General features: G+C 32.5%; 1 protein-coding gene across 3 annotated transcripts in view; it reads right to left on the reverse strand.

Annotated features, from left to right (window-relative positions):
• FCHO2 (FCH and mu domain containing endocytic adaptor 2) overlaps positions 1-19,531 on the reverse strand; it is a 109,540-nt gene that overhangs the window by 80,204 nt on the left and 9,805 nt on the right. For all 3 annotated transcript variants that reach the window (XM_072958535.1, XM_072958534.1, XM_072958533.1), the window contains exons 2-5: positions 16,257-16,348; positions 7,987-8,061; positions 4,593-4,734; positions 4,349-4,501 (exon numbers count right to left, since the gene is read on the reverse strand). In XM_072958535.1, the coding sequence (XP_072814636.1) occupies positions 4,349-4,501; positions 4,593-4,734; positions 7,987-8,061; positions 16,257-16,348 (462 nt within the window). The remainder of the gene's footprint in view (positions 1-4,348; positions 4,502-4,592; positions 4,735-7,986; positions 8,062-16,256; positions 16,349-19,531) is intronic.

Genomic DNA, 19,531 nt, shown 5'->3' on the forward strand with positions numbered 1-19,531 from the left:
TCTTAGTTGAAGGCATAAAAGAAGAAATAAGATATCCTTTATAAGTTCTAACATATTTTTTATATCAGTGCAAACTCTTCAAAGGTGAAAATAATATATGAGAATAAAATTACATACCAACTTAAAGCAGCATCTTGGAAAACTGACAAAAGTAGTATTTATTAATAAAGGAATAAATTTTTTTAAAGTTTATTGACTCACAAGGTGTTTTAAGTAATGACAAAAATAAATTTAAAGAAAACTAAAATATCCTATAAAAGGCCATAGAGGCCATTTTAGAATATAATTGTACTGAGAACATCTACCTTTTTGGAAAGCAACAAATAACTCTCGTAGGAAACAACTACATACAGCAATATTCAATTAAGTAAACATGACTTTCTAAACAGTATATATGCTTAGTAAAACTGTAAATTTTTAGGGTAGAATTAGAGAAACTAAATGTCCCAGTAGTAACAAACTTGACCACTTCTATAAAGTCATTATTTAAGGAGAAGTTGGAGCAGCTATTCTTGAATGAGGAAATTATGCTTTAAAAGCAACAGCTGTATTTCTTCTCATGAATAAAAGACTGGCTTTAATGGATTATCTATTGATAACAATATAAGTCCTACATTTTATTTATTTCCTTAGCACTATAAATAAATTTACTGATATACTACCAGAAATATTTGTTTAAGTGTCTATAATTTTTATAGTAAAATCAAATATATATACATATAAAATAAGTACTTCATCACAGTCCACAAATATAAGTAACTTCTAAATGGTTTTATAAAAGGATTTACGAGTGAAGATGAGAAGCATACTATAACAGCCAATAAGTCATTTACATTTTCAGGTTTACCAAATGAAAAATGGTTCTAAGACCCATGTTTTTAAAAAAAAATCTATATTCATTTTCATAAAAAGCTTATTACAGACCAAATAAATTATTTACTTAGACTTGGATTTGAATATATATAAATCAGAGACCCACTAACACATGTAGTATCACAAGCAAAGATAATACTTCTGAGATGAACAATTAGAAAGAAGCACCCCTTCCTCTTCTCTTCCTTTTGCTGATTTAGAGGACTTAGACAATCTTCTTTGCGGGGTGGGTGGGCATAAGGTTTATTTATTTATTCCTTTATTCTCAGTGGAGATCCTGGGGATTGAATCCAGGACCTTGTGCATGCTAAGCATATATACTACCACTGAGCTATACCCTTCCCCTTTAGACCATCTCCTTTTAGTAGTTATGCTTAATGTACATTTTTGACTACTACTAATTCTAACATAGTACTTAATGTAACACACACCATTATTTTGTATACTACTAAAATAGAAAAGTACTGTCAATTAAACCATGAAATAACGCTTTCTTAACACTTAAAATTATTTTAAACTATTAAAAGAGCTCTTTTAGACTTTAGAGGTACATTTTTATTCTTGTATGATACATAATAAAAAGGAAAGCAAAATGAATTGTTTGAGATACTCTCAAATCTTTTTCCATATTCAGATTCTGACTCTTCTCAATTACTTCCAATTTAGAGGCTGCTGAGAGGTCTGTTTTTTCCCCACACATAATATTATCCTTGATGTCATCAAGAGCACTATTAACAGAGCATTTCGTAAAACTGGTCCACTATTATGTCTAGATTTTCTTCCAAGTACTGGTGCTCACATTTTCTTAATCTTACCAGGTCTTAACAAAAGGTTTTCAGAGAACAATCAGAACTATTCCTTCCTCAAATTGTTTTAAAGTGGTCTCAAGCATCAAAGTGTTGCAGTTGTCCAATCATGCCACCAGGTATATAATAACCAAGTTCACATATGCAGTGAAACTACACCACAAATGCCACCTTACCAAGAGTGATTATATAATAACATCAACTGAAGACGCATGCTGATTTCAGAGATGTGAGGAAAAAGAAATACCTGGTAGCTTTTAATATTCTCTTTTTCCCTGATGTCTAGGTCTGAATTTATCTTTATTTAACCTGCTTAATATCAAGTATATACTTTTAATCTGAGGACTCCTGAATTTCTTTAATTCTGAAAACTCTGATTGGTTAACTCTTCAATATTACCTGTTACCTTCCTCTCCATTTTTTTTCTTCTGAAATCCACAGAAGATGAATGTTGGTAACCTTTATTTCTCTGTACTATGTTCTGGGTGAGTTCCCTTAGTATTACCTTCCAAATTCACTCTTTTACTATATCAAGTCTAAAGTTCATCTTCTCTATTGTTTTTGTAAAAAATTTCAATCACTATATATTCATTGCCAACTTACCTAATTAGCTGTTTTCCTACTCAGTAGATCTTGTTTAATGCCTCTTTTAATTTTCTTTAAGTTTATATTCATGTTCACCTCTGAACATCCTGAACACACACTAACATTTCTGTTCAAATGTTTTATAAATCTAAATTTCATCTGGAGTGAATTCTTATTCCAACTATTAAATTTTTATTGCTGTCTGCCTTAATGGAGGTATCCCCTGCTTTTCAAAAGTTCATTTTATACCACTTTGCTTTTACAAAAGAATTATATTAGTACCTGTTTTCACTAACCAAAAGAAATCCAAAGATTTTCACTTTTACAAAAGAAAGCAAAAAGCAAAAATAGCATCCATTCAGCGTTCATTTTGCAGGAGCCATTATAGAGGCAGCGGGCACCTGGAGCAGTTAAGAGTGGTACCATCAAGCTCCTTCCTGGGACCCACAGTCAGCATCTCAGGATCAGCCTCCATGGTTTTAAACTGTGTCTGTAAGCATCTGTGCTTCATCTCAGTTTACTTTGTACATCCATTAGCAAGATGTTCTCAGGTAATTGCTTCTCTGCTTTTGCCATTTGGCTTACAAAAGATTTCAAAGGAACACTCTACTGCTAGATAGCGGGGGAAACCTATATTAGATTTCTTAAGATGTGCTCTAGAATTTTGGTTGTTTGCTCATTTCAGATAAGAGGTTTCTCATTTTTCCCTCTCTCTCTTCTCTCTCCCTCCATCAGTGCTGCTGAAAAACTCCACAGAATACAAGGCAAACATTCCTCTTAGAAATGTGTTATGTTCTATTCTTTACACTCACCAATACCCTCCAAGGAGTTTTCAGTTTATCTCCTGCCAGCCCCTCAAGGCCCCAATTTAGTATCAGTCTTTAAAAGGTGGCTTTAATTACTTCCCTCAAAGAAATTGGGGATATGATCAAAACATCATGAATTGGTTCCTTGGATTGACTGCTGGTCAGAATTGTGTCCAAAAGTCCCCAATTTCCAATTATGCTTTAGCCCTTTAGCAGTCTGACAGTCTTTTTTCGCTACCTAGAGTGTCACAAAGTGAGTGGAGTTCCTTGTGCTAATCTCAAGTGGGGAAGATTTAGTCCCCTTTACCACACAAGAGCTAAATTCCACTGCCTAACTTAGGACTTTGAGTCTGACAAAACTGCATAATCAATCTTTCCATGCCCCTTTGGGTTTCTGTTCCTTTCTGGTTCACAAAGATAATATTCTTCTTTTTGGACTGTGTTATTTTATCTTCCCCTTTTATATTTTATTCATAATTGTTGTATCTGGAATGAAGAATGTTTTAAAGTCATAAGCTTACTGGGCCTCATCTTTTACCCCCTCCTAATTTTTATTTATTGCACAAACGTTAAAGGAAACATATTACCCTAAATTGCATCAACTGCTCTGATTTTTCCATATTCTCTTCTAGTTTTTGCCCATTTTATACACTGTTATAATTACTATAATTGCAAAACAGTTACAATTTGTTTTTTTACTGGATATTTCAAATACTTTACAAAGCTTTCAAAATTATCACTCCCTATGGCTGATTCCTAAATGAGATATACCACATCAAAGAAGTGGATGGTTAAACTGTTCTGAAAGGGGAAAAAAAAATCTAGTTTCAATTAAAATGAGAGTGGGGGAAAGGGTTGTGGTTTACCACAACACTACATACATGTGCTCAAAGTCAGCAATAAATCACCCACATGTATTTAAAGCTTATCCTCAGGTATCTATTGCCTTGCTAAATAAACCAGTCTTGCTTCAAAAAAATGTTTACCTCATTATTAAATCTTATACCAAGCAGTATCTCATCAGTTATCTTATAAAAAAATCCTATAAATGTATTACTGACATAAAGAAATCATTCCTTTTTATTTATCTGCCAATCTATTTACCATACACAACACATTTTGCAAACCTACTTCTGTTTTACTTAGGTAAATCATTAATACTCAGAGGCACAGTGACCTTACCTATATTATGAAATCATTCTTGAGTGTTTGAAGGTGAATTGCAGTCTTATAATTGAAAATGCTCTGAAACCACAGAAATATTTTCATTATGATTACCTTTTCTGTTTCTCTTTGTGTAGCTCCTTCCTTTTTCAAACGTTCCTGTTCTACACATTTGGCATTGTAATTTTCCTTGGATTTCTGAAGGGCCTGAGTTATGCTCTGAATGGTTTGAACAGCTTCCAGAGTTCCTGCAACTTCTTCTTTAGTCTGTTTGGTATGAAATGATTTATCAAAATGACAGAACTACAAAGCATTCAATATCTGACCAATCAATCCTTTAACAAGGAAAAACTGATACCTTTTTATGCGATTTTACTTGTTCTTCTCCATACTTCTGAACTTCTTTTATTAATTCTTGTAATTTTCTAACAAGATCTAAGTGACAATTTGCTAATTTCTCTGTAGATGTTTTGAACACATCCCACACTGGTGCAAATGTTCTAAAGGAAAGAAAACATGGGAATAATTTACTAAAAGGGAAAAAAAAGTTAAAGTTCCAAAATAGAACCAATGAAATAATGTTATATTCAGCAGTTTTAATTACGCAAAAGATAAGATTGAAATAAATCACAAATTAAATGACTGACAGCCTGACCTTGATTTTTTTTTTAATCCTTGGTTCCTTGGTTAATTATTTAAAATATTTTTAGACCTCAGATACACAGAAATGAGTCAAAATTACAGGTCTGGCCATGTCCCTCTCTCAATTATACTGTGTCATTTTTCTGCATTGATTTGGTTATTTAGATTTGTATCAGATGCCTTTCTAATCACTGTCTACTGTTTAAAACTAGCTTATTATCAAATCTCAATTTTAGACTATTCAGTGCTCCATTTAAAATGCTTCATCAAAAATAAGAGGTCCTCTGAATTTAAACATGCAAGAGTCAAATTTGCACATAATTTTTAAGTGTCTTCATCATTAAAATTTATTTAAGAATTATTTTAAACCTTTTATCTGAAATCTTGTTTCAGATTTTATCTGTGTACTTCAACAAAACACTAAGAGAGTCCTGCTTCTTGATACAGAATGTATGACATACTTTCCTACCAGTTTTTCTCAACATTGAGCATTTAGTATTTCCAGCAGGTTCAAGTACTTCCAAGAATTACTACATTATTATATCCTGGATAATACTTAGCATGCCAATGGTTAGTTTAAATTAATTTAGTCAGTAGAGAATGATATAAAGATAATCTTATCCTATGTTTTCCTCAAGTATTTCCCATTTGCTTTGCTCTATAAAACAAAAACAAACAAAACAAACAGCAACAATTATCACTAAGACAAGAGGTAGAGAAAGAAATTACATATCCTAATATGTACTTTGTGTCAATTACTGCATTTCCTACCCATTAGGAAAACTAACTGACAATGATCATTTTAAACAATAACAAAAAAGTTCAGAGGATAATTAAAATACTTCTAGGACTGTTGTGATTAGGTCTTACCTCACACCTTAAAATCTAATCAGCACTAAATCCAGCAAGTAGTTAGATGGAAAATTTCAAGATAAAAAAAAACTGGAAAAGAACTCCTGAAAAGTAACCACTCACTTTAGCACCAAAATACATGTACATCACTTCAGGTATACCTGATACATGATAGTCTAGATTTCACAAAGCAGATAAGAAGGAGTTTACTTTACCCAAGGATTATTTACACAGAAAAGGGGTTTAAAATAAGATTTCTTTAAATACAGGTTTCTTTAAGGAATTTCAAATATCATTCCACTCTGGGGAGAGGGGTAATTCGGTTATTTATTTATTTATTTTTGATGAAGATACTAAGGAATGAACCTAGGACCTCGTGAATGCTAAGCATGTGCTCTACCACTGAGCTATACCCTCCCCTCCAAATATTCCATTTTTAAACGTTTGATATACACAACTTTTTTCTGGTCAAGTAATTCACATTAATGTATAATAAACACTAAGGAAGAAAACTGACAAATCCAAAATATGTTTAAATGGAACTAAATATGGAAAGATAAAATTCAATTTCTTGCCTAAATATGCATCAGAAAACAAGAACATAAATATTTAAAATCTTTATAATCTTAACTGATGATACTAACAAAAAACAAAATATCACTTATAATTTATGAGAAGCACACATCCAAAGACAAAAATGTTGTCAGTAACTTTATTATCAGGAAACACAGTTGAAGTCAACCCCTGTTTTTTCTGTCTCCCACTCTCCCAACTCGTAACTAAAAATAAGGTAGAATTTCCTATATTAAAACCACGACCAATTAGTTAAAGCTAGCTTCTGTTATTTCAGTTAACTTTCTGGCCCTTCTAAAATTTGTCTTAGAAAAGGCATGTTAGAGTTACATGGAAGAGTTATAAACAGGAAGCTGCCAGAAAAGTGAGGACAGAGATGGAAAAAAGGAGGAAGAATGAACTTGAAGGGGGAGTGGGAGGGGAGGGCAAGAACTGGAAGAAGGAAAAAAAAAAATTAGCCATCATCTACCAGTCCCACTCTCCTCTGGGTGAAAAAGGTGGTAGCTCTCCAGCCTTCCTAGCTAGTGCACAGAACTGCAGAAGATCCTCTTAGCTGTGGCCAACAGCACTTACGTAATGGGCAGTGTCACCACCCTGAGAATAAACTAAGAGTCCATCTCTCCTTTATCTGAGCCACAAGACAGAAAAAACCTTTTTTTTTTTTTTGAGTAAAAGTAGATTTAGAGAGATGTACATCAGGGAGAGAAGGGGGGATTACAGTAAAGGTTAAAGTAAAGGCAGATACACACCCCAAAGACAGAGTACAGGCAGCCAACTTGGAAAGCAAGAGAGAGCAAGCAACTGTAGAAGACTTTTGTTTAAACTCATTCAACTATGCTAGAGAAGACTTTCATAAAATAGTCATTATTAACCAGTTTTTGAGATCACAGAATTTGATGCACGTGAATCTAATAACTGGTATAAACCATCTTCATCAAAAACATGAATAGCTACACAAAATCCTACATAAAATTTTGTGGGATTCATAGATTCATCAGAATGCCAGGAAAAGAGGAATCTCTTACTGAATATCACTGTAAAAATCTTTATAAATGTTAGTTAGACTAATTATTTTAACATCTTAGTTAAACTATAACCTCTCCCCCAATTTTAGATAATTAAGTCTGATTAAGTATGCCTTCCAGAGTTGTTATCGTTCAAATTATACAACTACTCTTCCCAGAGTTATGGCTATAAGCACACCCCATTTTAAATGCATTCTTATTATTAACATTCATTTTTCAAAGAACACATTTCCTCAGCACATATTTTAAGAAGAGCATTTAAAAGTAGTCTACAAAATCAGAAGCAATGTTTTCAATGCATTTTAATCATTTCAATAAAGTTCAAGAGTTTTTAAAGATCACTGTTCAAAAGAATTTAAATAAAGCTAGAGAAAACCAGAATATAATGAGCACAACACATAACATTTAAAATCTCAAAATTATGACTGCATAGTTTAACAAAGGGGAAAAATAAGTTTCATTTGCTTTGTATTAACTGATTCAGCAAATTCAATTATATTTTCTATCAAGTCAAGAATATATTCATATATAGACACATTTTAAATAAATACATTACATATTATTATATTTACAAACTACTACATCCTTAATGGGAACCTAACACTCTCAGAACTTTGCCCAAATCAACACTGAAAGAGTTTTTCAAAGAAATTAACTCACCCAAGTTGTGAATAGTTGCTTGCGGATTTTGCTAGTTTTGTCATTGACCTGGAGTACACCTCTTCTATTGTAGCCCTGTTAAATCAAATTTCCATATTATAATAGCTCCTGTTAAATGACCAAATACATAGCAAAATTATCAAAATACAATTAAAACTGTAGAAACAAAAAGACAACATAAAGTATATGTTAAAAATAAGTAGGTATGTGGTCATGAACTTCTGGCCTATCTTTAAATGCCCTCTGTGCACATCTACTTAATTAAAGAACTCATCTGATAAAGAACTAAAATAATTCATACCACCAAAAAAACTTCAGTGAAGTCACTCCTATTTTTTACCTTTAATACAATGGTTATTTGAACAGGAAGTACAAAAGTATTGCTTCTTGTATACTCTCTTTCTGTAAAGTCATTCAGTGTCAAAGTCACTTGTATTTAATATTTCCTTGATGTATTTAATATAGTTTTACTATTCTTTAACATTGTGATTTCATTATAATGCACATTTAATAGAAGATTAATGACAGTCACTGCACAAAACTAAATATGAATAATTAGCAAGTGTGAGACCCTGAACTTCAGGACTTAATCTATTTTGTGATTACATCTAAAACACTAATAAACAAGTATTTCCCACTAGAATACTGTGCTTTTATATAACTGCTATTCAGCATATAGAATTTCAGGCTTAAAAAATTCAACCAAAGCCATTAAATATGGAATAGAAAAAAGTTTTCCCAAAGGCACATACCTTACAAAGGAAAAATACAACACTATCTTGGCCTTCTTCACACTACAAAAGTCAAGTTCTGTATTACGTCTCCCATAATTACCCTGTCCCTTCTCAATTTGTGCTACCCTTAACAGTGGAACAGCCTACAACCACCACTGCCTTCCATTTACCTTTGTAGGTTCAACTAACATTCTGTTTTTAATGTCCAAATCCATATCTCCACACTGCTCTTGAACAAAATCATGTTTAATATCTAAATGCCTCAAGCATAGCTCTACTTAGACATTTTAATCACCTCAAACTTAGAATATTCAAACTAAGCTTATCTCCAAACTCTTCCCCAACCCAAACCCCACAAAAACCAGCTCTTTAACAAAAAGGAACTATTAACAGTAACTGATGTTATTGATGGCACAGTGACTTTTTTCTGTTCCTTTAAACTTCTGTGTGTCTTTTTAATATACTATATTACAAGGGTAGTACTTAGATAATTTTTAAAAGTTAATACAGAAATACTATCTCAATGAGTAAGTTTAACAGTAAGGGAAAAATGGTTCAATTTCTAGTTATAGTAAATTGATACAAAAACCTTCCAAATGAGAAAATAAGAAAAAGTTGGAGGGGTGGGGAGTATGACTAAAAGGCATCAGAGAACTAAAGAGGGAGTTGAGAATCAGCAGGCCAAGATCTAAGAGAAGGATATCCACAGAAGAGTCAGATATGTAGGGCAGCTTTCCCTTGGGAGCATCAAGAAGATGCAACTGAGACTGACAAGTGAAGCAGAGCCTCACAAGGTAAGGAAACAAAACCAGTTTCAGACTAGTCAAAGGGTGTAAAAGTTTAAGCCCTTTAAATTAAGACTTGAAGAGTAAGGATATAAGGAGTTAAAGATGAACCATAAGTAGGCAAGCTCTCAAAGGGACTGCAAATTATATCTCTTCAAACCATGATACTAGATCCCATATGGATGTCTTATATCCATTCATAAAACCACCAGGCACATTGTGGTTACCAGGGGGGTAGAGGGTGGGAAGGGATAGACTGGGATTTCAAAATTGTAGAATAGATAAACAAGATTACACTGTATAGCACAGGGAAATATACACAAAATGTTATGATAAATCACAGAGAAAAAAATGTGACAATGAGTGTGTATATGTCCATGACTGACTGAAAAATTGTGCTGAACGGTGGAATTTGACACAACATTGTAAAATGATTATAAATCAATAAAAAATGTTAAAAAAAAAACCAAAAAACTTTTACAAAAAAAAAAAAAAAAAAACCACCAGGCACATAAGGAAACAAGACAAGATAAACAAAGCAGAAACAAATTAACAATGTTTCAAATGCTGAGATTATAAAAGCTTAGACTTTATGAGTTTATGTATTACGTTCAAGGAGACAGTGTATTAAATCAGGAATTTCACTAGAGAACTAGAAATCATTTTTTAAAGGTGGGGGAAAGAACAGCAAATTTGAAAAAAATACAAATACTATACCTGAAAAATAAAATAACCAAAATTAGTATCTCAATGGATGATGTTTACAGATTCAATACACTGCAGTGAAAAGTAGTAAATTACAGAGAGGTAAGAAGACTCTATTCTGGAAAGAAGCTCAGAGAAACAAAAGAACAGAAAACAGAGAAGAGAAATAAAAGACAAAGGATAAAGAAAAAAAACCTAACCAATGAGTAAAGAAAATAAGAATGGGTCAGAAAAAATATTTGCAGAGATAACAATGGACAGTTTTCCAAAACTGACAAAAGATATCAATCAAACCACAGGTCCAAGTAGCCCCCCAAATCCTACAAGGATAAATAAAAAGATACCTACACCTAGTCACATCATAGTAAAACTGCTAAAAGTCAAAAACAAAATCTTAAAAGCAGCTAAACCCTTCCTACCACCAAATGTTGCCTTCAAAGGAACAATAATTAGACTGACAGGTAACATCTCAACAGTAGATAATGGAATGATCTTCAAAGAATTTTTTTAATCTAGTAAAACACAAAAGTATAAAACTCCTAGAAAATAATATAGGAGAAAATTTAGATGACTTTAGGTACGGATGTCTTTTTAGATACAACACTATAAACATGATCTATGAAAGAAATCATTGATAAGCCTGACTTCACTGAAATTAAAAACTGCTCTGTGAAAGATGATGTCAAGAAAATACAAGGACAAGCCACAAACTGAGAGAAACTATTTGCAAAAGACACGTGAGAAAAACAACTTTTATCCCATATACACAAAGAACTCTTAAAACTCAACAATAAGAAAACAAACGTGATTTTAAAAAGGGCCAAATCTTAAAGAATTAAATATAAGACATGACACCATATAACTCCTAGAAAAGAAAACAGGCAAATGTTTTCTGACACAAATTGCAGCAACATTTTCTTTTCTTAGGTCAGTCTCCCAAGGCAAAAGAAATAAAAGCAAAAAAATTTTTTTAAATGGGACCTAATCTAACTTACGAGCTTTTGCACAGCAAAGGAAATCATAAACAAAATGAAAGGACATCTTACAGAATGGGAGAAAATATTTGCAAATGATTCGACTGACAAGGGATTAATTTCCAAAATATACAAACAGATCATACAGTTCAGTATCAAAAAAACAAACAATCCAATCCAAAAATGGGCAGAAGATCTAACAGACATTTCTCCAAAGAAGACATACTGATGGCCAAAATTTTCTGAGTAGTCCTCCAACTATTAAAGAAATTAAATATGTGATTTAAAACCTTCCTACAAAGACAATTTCAAGCCCAGATGGCTTTACCAGCAAATTTATAAAACACGTAAGAAACTATAATCTCCCACAAAATTTTCCAGAGAATGCAAAAATAGAGTATAATCCCAAGCTCATTTTATAAGTCAAGCAAACCTTGATATCAAACCTAAGAATATTTAGAGAAAGGAAATTTTCAGGCCAATCTCATTCATAAATATAGATGCAAAAATACTAACTAAAATAGCAGCTAACTGATCTACTAATATGTGAAAATGAAAATACATCTCCACCAAGTTTGGTTTATACCAGGAATGGGAAGTTAGCTTAACATTTGAAATTCAACGTAATTCAGATTAACAAGTGGGAAAAAAAAAAAAGAAAAACACAGCATCTCAATAGATGCAGGAAAAGTATCTGACCAAATTCAATATCCATTTATGATTTTTTAAAAAGGGAAAACAAAAGTCTTACCAAAATAGTATGTAAAAAAGAATTTCCATAATCTGATAAATAGTTGGGGATAAAAACTAGAATAATATATTTGAGAATGAAATGTGAGACTGGAAACAAGACAAGGATGCCTGCCATCGTCATTTCTATTCAGCATTACACTGGAGGTACAAGCCAATGCAGTAAGTCAAGAAAAAGAAATAAAAGGTATAAGGATTGAAAAGGGAGAGATAAAACTGTCCTTTGCATAAGATGATTATAAACACAGAAAACGTAAAAGAATCTACAGATAAACTAACAGAATAAACAAGAACTGCCACGCTGCTGGACAGTAAGTGAATGTATAAAAGTCAAGGGCATTTATATAAATTTGTAACACATAACTGACAAACTGTTTTTACCTAGAATATATAAAGAATTCCTTCAATTTATTTTTTAAAAGGAAGGAAAAAAATGCAAAAGATGAACAGGTACTTCATAAAAGAGAAGATGCAAATGGTCAGTAAACATATAAAAGGATGTTCAATTTCATTATGCATCAGAGAATGCAAATTAAAGCTAGAATGAGACACAACCACTTATCAGACTTGCTCAAATTAAAGGACTGACAAAAACCATGTGTTGTGAGGACATGGAGCAACTGGAACTCTCCAACAAGGTTACTGCTTGTGTAAACTGGTATAATCACCTTGGAAAATTCTTTGGCATTAGCTACTAGAGTTGAACATACACACACTCTAAGACCTGGCAATTCTACTCCAGGGTAAATACCTAATATAAATATGTGTATGTGTGTACTGAGACACATATGCAAGAATACTCAAGGCAATATTACTTGTAATAGCAAAAGCTGGAAGCATCCCGAATGTCCAACAGTAGTAAACACATTTGATATATTTAAATAATGTAGTATTAAACAGCACTGTAAATAAATTATACTAAACTTAATACAAAAGGATCTCTCAACAGTGCTGAGTTACAGGAGTCAGACAAAAATACCTACCATGTGATTAAACTGATATACTTAATACAAGTTCAAAAAATAGGTACAACTAACTTCCACTGACAGATGAATAAACAAATTACAGTATATCCATAAATGGAATACTGTTCAATAGCAAAAAGGAATCAATTACTGACATATGCAACAACATGGATAAATCTCAAAAACATTATATTTAGTGAAAGCACCAGACAACTATATAATTTCATTTATATAGAATTCTAGAAAATGTGAACTAACTTAAGTGTCAAAAGCAAATGAGTGGCTGCTAATGACGAGGGGAGGGACATTAGAAATTACAAAGGACTTAATAAGTATGTTCACTTTCTTGATTGTGGTGATGGTTTCACAAGTGTACGCGTACGTCAAAATGTATCAAATTGTATACTTTAAATACATGAAGTATGCTGTGTCCCAATTATACTCAAAAAAGCTTTTGGAAGGAAAGGAGGAAGGAAGGAAGCAAGGGAGGAAGAGAGGAAAGAAAGGAGCAAAGGAGAAAGGAAAGGAACATAGAAGTAGTGAGAAGATGAGGGGATAAGAGAAAGAAAATCTGAATGACTAACTTATGAAGTTATTTAACCTTTCTGGGCCCTAATTTTCTTATCTATAAAATGAAAGTTAGACTTTTGACAATTAAATGAGATAATTTATGACCCAGGAATCCCACTCCTGGGCTTGTACCCAGAAGGAAATCTACTTCAGGACGACACCTGCACCCCAATGTTCATAGCAGCACTATTTACAATAGCCAAAACATGGAAACAACCTAAATGTCCATCAACAGGTGACTGGATAAAGAAGATGTGGTATATTTATACAATGGAATACTACTCAGCCATAAAAACCGACAACATAATGCCATTTGCAGCAACATGGATGCTCCTAGAGAATGTCATTCTAAGTGAAGTAAGCCAGAAAGAGAAAAAAAAATACCATATGAGATCGCTCATATGTGGAATCTAAAAAACAAAAACAAACAAACAAAAACAAAGCATAAATACAGGGCAGAAATAGACTCATGGACAGAGAATACAGACTTGTGGTTACCGGGGTGGGGGGCGGGGTAGAGGGTGGGAAGGGATAGACTGGGGTTTCAAAATTGTAGAATAAACAAGATTACACTGTATAGCACAGGGAAATATACACAAAATGTTATGATAAATCACAGAGAAAAAAATGTGACAATGAGTGTGTATATGTCCATGAATGACTGAAAAATTGTGCTGAACACTGGAATTTGACACAACACTGTAAAATGATTATGAATCAATAAAAAATGTTAAAAAAAAGAGATAATTTATGAAAAGTCCTTAGTGCATAGTATATGTTTATGTGTCTATCTTATCTTTTCTTTCTTCTTCACTCTTTAAGAAATATGAGTATCCACTTATGCCAGGCTCTGTGCTAGGCACTGCGATACAACAGAACACTGTATATTGTTCCCCTTATAGGGGAACATAGAAACAAATAGCAAAAATGAATAATTACAACATTTTATAAATACTACAAAGAGATATATGATGTTGAGAGACATTATAACAGATGAGTGTGACCTGGTCAGAGAGATTAAGAAAGGAATCCCTGGAGAAGTGACCACATTGCTAACCTCTAAATAATAAGTAGGCATTAACTAGATAAAAATAGGAATAAGCATGTACAGAATCTGGACTGAAAAAAAGCCTGTCAATAAAATAGCCAATCTCTAAGGAGAGGAAAAAGGAGTCAGAATAAGGAGGAATCTGATGTGAGCTAAAGCCTGAGGCAATTTGAGGTCAGATCAAGCAGGCCTATCTTAAGAGCAAGGGGAAGTCTTTAAAATGGTTTAAACAAGGAAGAGTAGCAAACTAATCTGTCATTTGGGGGGAAAAAACACTCCAATTACAGTACAGAGAATGTACGTAAAGGTCAGTTAGGAACTATTGCTGCAGTCCAGGCAACAATTATGGTAGCTTGGATCAGGACAGTGAAGTTAGAAATTCGTTCTATCAAAACGTCTTTACTGAGAGCCTACTAAGGGCCAAGCACTATCTCAAGTGCAGGAGAAAGAACAACAAGCAAAGACAAAAAAAAAAAAAAATCCCTGCCCTTGTGGAGTTTATATCCTAGTGAGGAGACAGATAAACAAATAAAAAAGCAAAATATCACTTATATCAGATGATTGTTAAGTGCTATGAAGAAAAATAAAGAAGGGGGAGTGGAAGGAGGTGTCTCACTACCCACAGAATCATAAAGGGATTAGATACTGGGCAAAGAAGGGATGACCCAGAAGTCCTGGACTTCTTATAGTAACTGACATAAATAGGGTTAAAAGGCATAATGACAATTGCCCTGTTGGTCTCAAGATAGATAATTATAGTAGTGATATAAATATTCAGGGAGAAGGAGACCAGGGGACGTGCTAGGAGATACAGAGTTCCAGAGCCTCTCATTTACTCTTTCCAGTGATGATGTGGAAGGCTGTGAGGGATAGCTTTAACCACAGCAATAGAGCTTATGGATCCCTTTTAACTCCAGTGGGAAGGTGGAAGCCAGAAGAGGACTAATCTAACACAGAATAGTTTGTTCCCCAATTTCTACCAGTTAAAAAACTCCATGAAGGCAGACGCTAGATCTTTACCATCATATTCCCAGAATCCAGACAAGTGCCTGGCACACAGCAGACATGGAATATATACTGCTTAAAGAATGAATGGAGTATTGATTGTATATAAAGGCAAAGTATTCCTATTATCAAGGTAAAGATTTTAAATATGTTCACATAAAAATTACCAAGTGGGGCCAGCCACAAAATTGCTTTAATCAAATCAAATTGTACTGATTTTTGACAGTTTTTAATTGACTATTATATTCTAAGAGTCTTAAAAAAATTGTTTTATAAATTAGCAGAATTTAAAAACATATACTTCGGACTTTTTAAAAATAAAAGTTATAATAATATATAATTGAACTACAAGTTCAGAAAACTTAGTCTTTTCAAATTATTTTAGTATGATTGCTTAAAAATATACTTGTTTAAAAGAAGATAATATTTTATCCTAAAAAATTCCTCAGTTTTTCTATTATATCACCTTGCTAACACATTAAAAGAAAAATATATAGATAATATGTTCAAATGTTAAATTGAAAGCCAGGAGTTTATCAAATGCCCCTGAAAGCCACTATTCAGCCCTCAGTGTGTAAATGACAGACACCACTAATTTAAAACATAACTACAGTACACTTTTTTAAAGTGTACTTGATTATTTTTATCCATATCCAACTAAAATTTTCTCAGTTATTTATATTCTGAAATGTATCTTAACAATGAATTGTTAAATGACATTAAAAAATACATACCTTTCTCTTACAAAATCTGCTAGTTCTTTTGTCGATATCTGTCCATATTTCATATTATGGTAAAGGACATCAAAGCCAGTATTTTTTTCCCCCTAAAATTTAAACAGATTCTTACTTTAACAAAAAGAGATCAAAATAATTTAGGAATAACTGACATGCAATTCTAATGTTCAAGTAAGCTGTTTTCCCTCAATTTAACCATTGTTGCTCATTGTTTAAACTGTATTAAAGGAATACTATATGCTTTAAAAAAGTTTACAATTTATTATACACATATGCACACAGCACACACATGTATACACTCTAGAATCACTCATAAGTAGATTATTAAAGAAATCATCTGAAATTTTAAGAAATAAGCAGAGCATAGTTTAGAGAAGATAAACATGGATCTTTTAAAATGCATGACCAAATTCCATGTTAATTCCTTCAACCTGCATTGAGAGATTCTTGATTATTTAACTCTGAGTCTGTACTTTAAAATAAAAGCATGTTACTAATCACATAATCACTGAATACCACAAAATACTTTATAATCAGTAATATAAGTCTTTCAGTAAACTTAACTTGAGATGTGAAAAAGGAGATAAAGTTTTAACAGAAGAACAGTAATGATCTATTGGCTAGTCCTCAACTAATGAGTAATTAACAAACCAGACTACTACACAATCCTAGAAAATCTTTCAATTTAATCCAATAAAAGCTAAGTTAGCAAGTCGTAGCAAAGAAAACATTAGAAATATCCATTTTAGTGGGTTGAGAATAGCTCAGTAGTAGAGTGCATGCTTAGGATACATAAGGTCCTGGGTTCAATTCCCAGCACCTCTGTTAAAAAAAAGAAAGAAAGAAAGAAATATCAATTTTATAGGTGAAATGAAAGACCATAAACTAAGCTCAGCAACTCTCTTTACAGTTAGCAGTTTTTCTTTCTTTTCAGTGAAAATAATGAAGAACTGAATATATTCATTGGAAATAGAAAGAAATGCCGTAAGCATTATGCAATCTGAAACTTAATTTTTCCACAGTTTGCCAAAAACAGGAAACATATTATAGGAACTTCCGGTTATGCTGAAGTGATACTTAATAAACGTGTCAGCTAATACAGAAAGTACTTAGATTGTTACACATACAACAAATTAAAACATCAGATTTGTAATGAGATAACATAAATAACATGCTTAGCATTTTCAACATCCATTTCATAAATCAAGAATATAAAACTATAGTCTCTTATAAATCCAAACACATCATTGAGCTTCTACAATTGTTCACGTTAAAGATAAAGAAAAAAATTATGATCTAACTTTAGTTCTTTACTTTCTCTGGTTTTTTCACGCACATTTATTTTAGCCAAAATAATATTCTTGAAGTAACCATTACCAATAGCCTATCATAAGCAAAATTAACATCATCATGCAGATTAGTAAATAAAATTACAGATAAAATAATCAAGGGCCTGAATCCTCCAAGGAATTCATTCAAATACTTGAATATAATACAGAAACTATGCATGATTAAACTACCCACCAACTCCCATAACATAGTCATGAACCTTGAAAAAAACAAACCTGCAATCTAGGACCATAAATTCCAAAGTATGGAGCTCTCAAGCCCCAAACTTCTCCCCTGACACCTACTAGTTCTCATTTGCACATAACTCTTAACAAGTCAGGTTATTCAGGTTTCCAGTATGTGTTATGCATATTCATTATGCATATTCAAATTAGAAATGAGCTGGTAGTAAAGGGCCATTCAAACAGGCACACAGACTATTAGAAGAAATAGTAACTACAAGCCTTACAAGAGAAAGGGAAAAAATCTTTTTTTTTTCCTAAAGAAGACAAGAAAACTTAGAGATCATCTAGTAACCAGAGCAGTAAGGTCCTGAGCATTTTGATTTACTGTTATAGTACTGTAAACATTAAGCAATCAAGAAAAGGTTATATTGTATTCAGAAATCTGAGTTGTTATTAAGAAGTCCTAGAACTAAGTTCTTTATTTGGGAAATTCAAATATGCAAGCAGTACATTATGTAAAAGACCCAACAGAAGGAATAAGGTTTATTAATTTGCTTACCATTCAATATAATAATATTACTACAGTGACAGTAATATAATATTCCTTAGGAAATAGTACTAGCTACCTATCTCTCAGGCCTTCACTTGGAAAGAAAAGGAAAACTCATCCTAATAAGGATGTGATACAGAAAAAGTCTGCTTCAAGAAGCAGTAACGACTAAACATAAACACCCTGCATGATTACAAATCCATTTGTCATTTCTTCCTACTGGATATTCATTCACTGAGTTCTAAAAATGTAATGAGTCTGACTGTAGACACTATGTTCTTAAACAATTTCACAAACCTATTAACACAAATATTTATTGATCAGTAACTTTTTCTTTGGCACAAACTAAGCAAAAATTTTAATACTTCACATGGCACTCTCTCTCTTTCCACACACACACACACACAAACACATACACATACACACACAAATAAATATACATGTATCTTAAAAAAAAAAACCTTCAAAGTCAAACCAAGAATCCAGGTTTTATTGTCACCTTGTCAAAAAGTTACTTTGTAGCTTTTGATAAGACAGTGTATTACATATGCATATATTTATATATATGTAAAAAATACAGTAGAAGACAATACTGGAGCTCAGTGTCTTCACCTGAACAAAACACTGGGAATTCTCAGGAAATGGAGAAAGATCACTCTTGAAACCGACGATCACAACTGATTATAATTGTCACCATATGAGATTACCCAGTTTTCTTTTTTAACTAAAAGTACCCTCATGCAGTTTCTATTAATTTTTTAGTAGCCATCAATGTTTTTAGTAGATGGTCCTAATTCGAAGAAAAGTAAAATAACAGGAAATATTTCTGAATTGCATATCCATTTTATCACCCTAGACACTGAAGTGAATATGTTCCTATCATTTTCAATACAAAAATTTTTTTCTTGACATATTCTGATAACTCAAGCAGGTAGAACTTGGTTTTTCTTGGCTAACTACAAATACACAAATGTACAAGTAACTCGACAACAGACTTTTATTATAAAATAGGATTACAACTAAAGATGTTTCCTGGTCTTCAGTATTTTACTAAAACTGTAAATATCCATGCCCTTTGATCCAGCAATTCCACTTTTAGAAATCAACACCACAAAAACACATATACCCAGATAACTGTGGAACAGTATTCACTACAGTACTGTTTATAATTGTGAAAAAGGCAGAAACAACTCAAAAACATCCATTAA

Source organism: Vicugna pacos, chromosome 3, assembly GCF_048564905.1.
Source record: "Vicugna pacos chromosome 3, VicPac4, whole genome shotgun sequence".
Taxonomy (NCBI): domain Eukaryota; kingdom Metazoa; phylum Chordata; class Mammalia; order Artiodactyla; family Camelidae; genus Vicugna; species Vicugna pacos.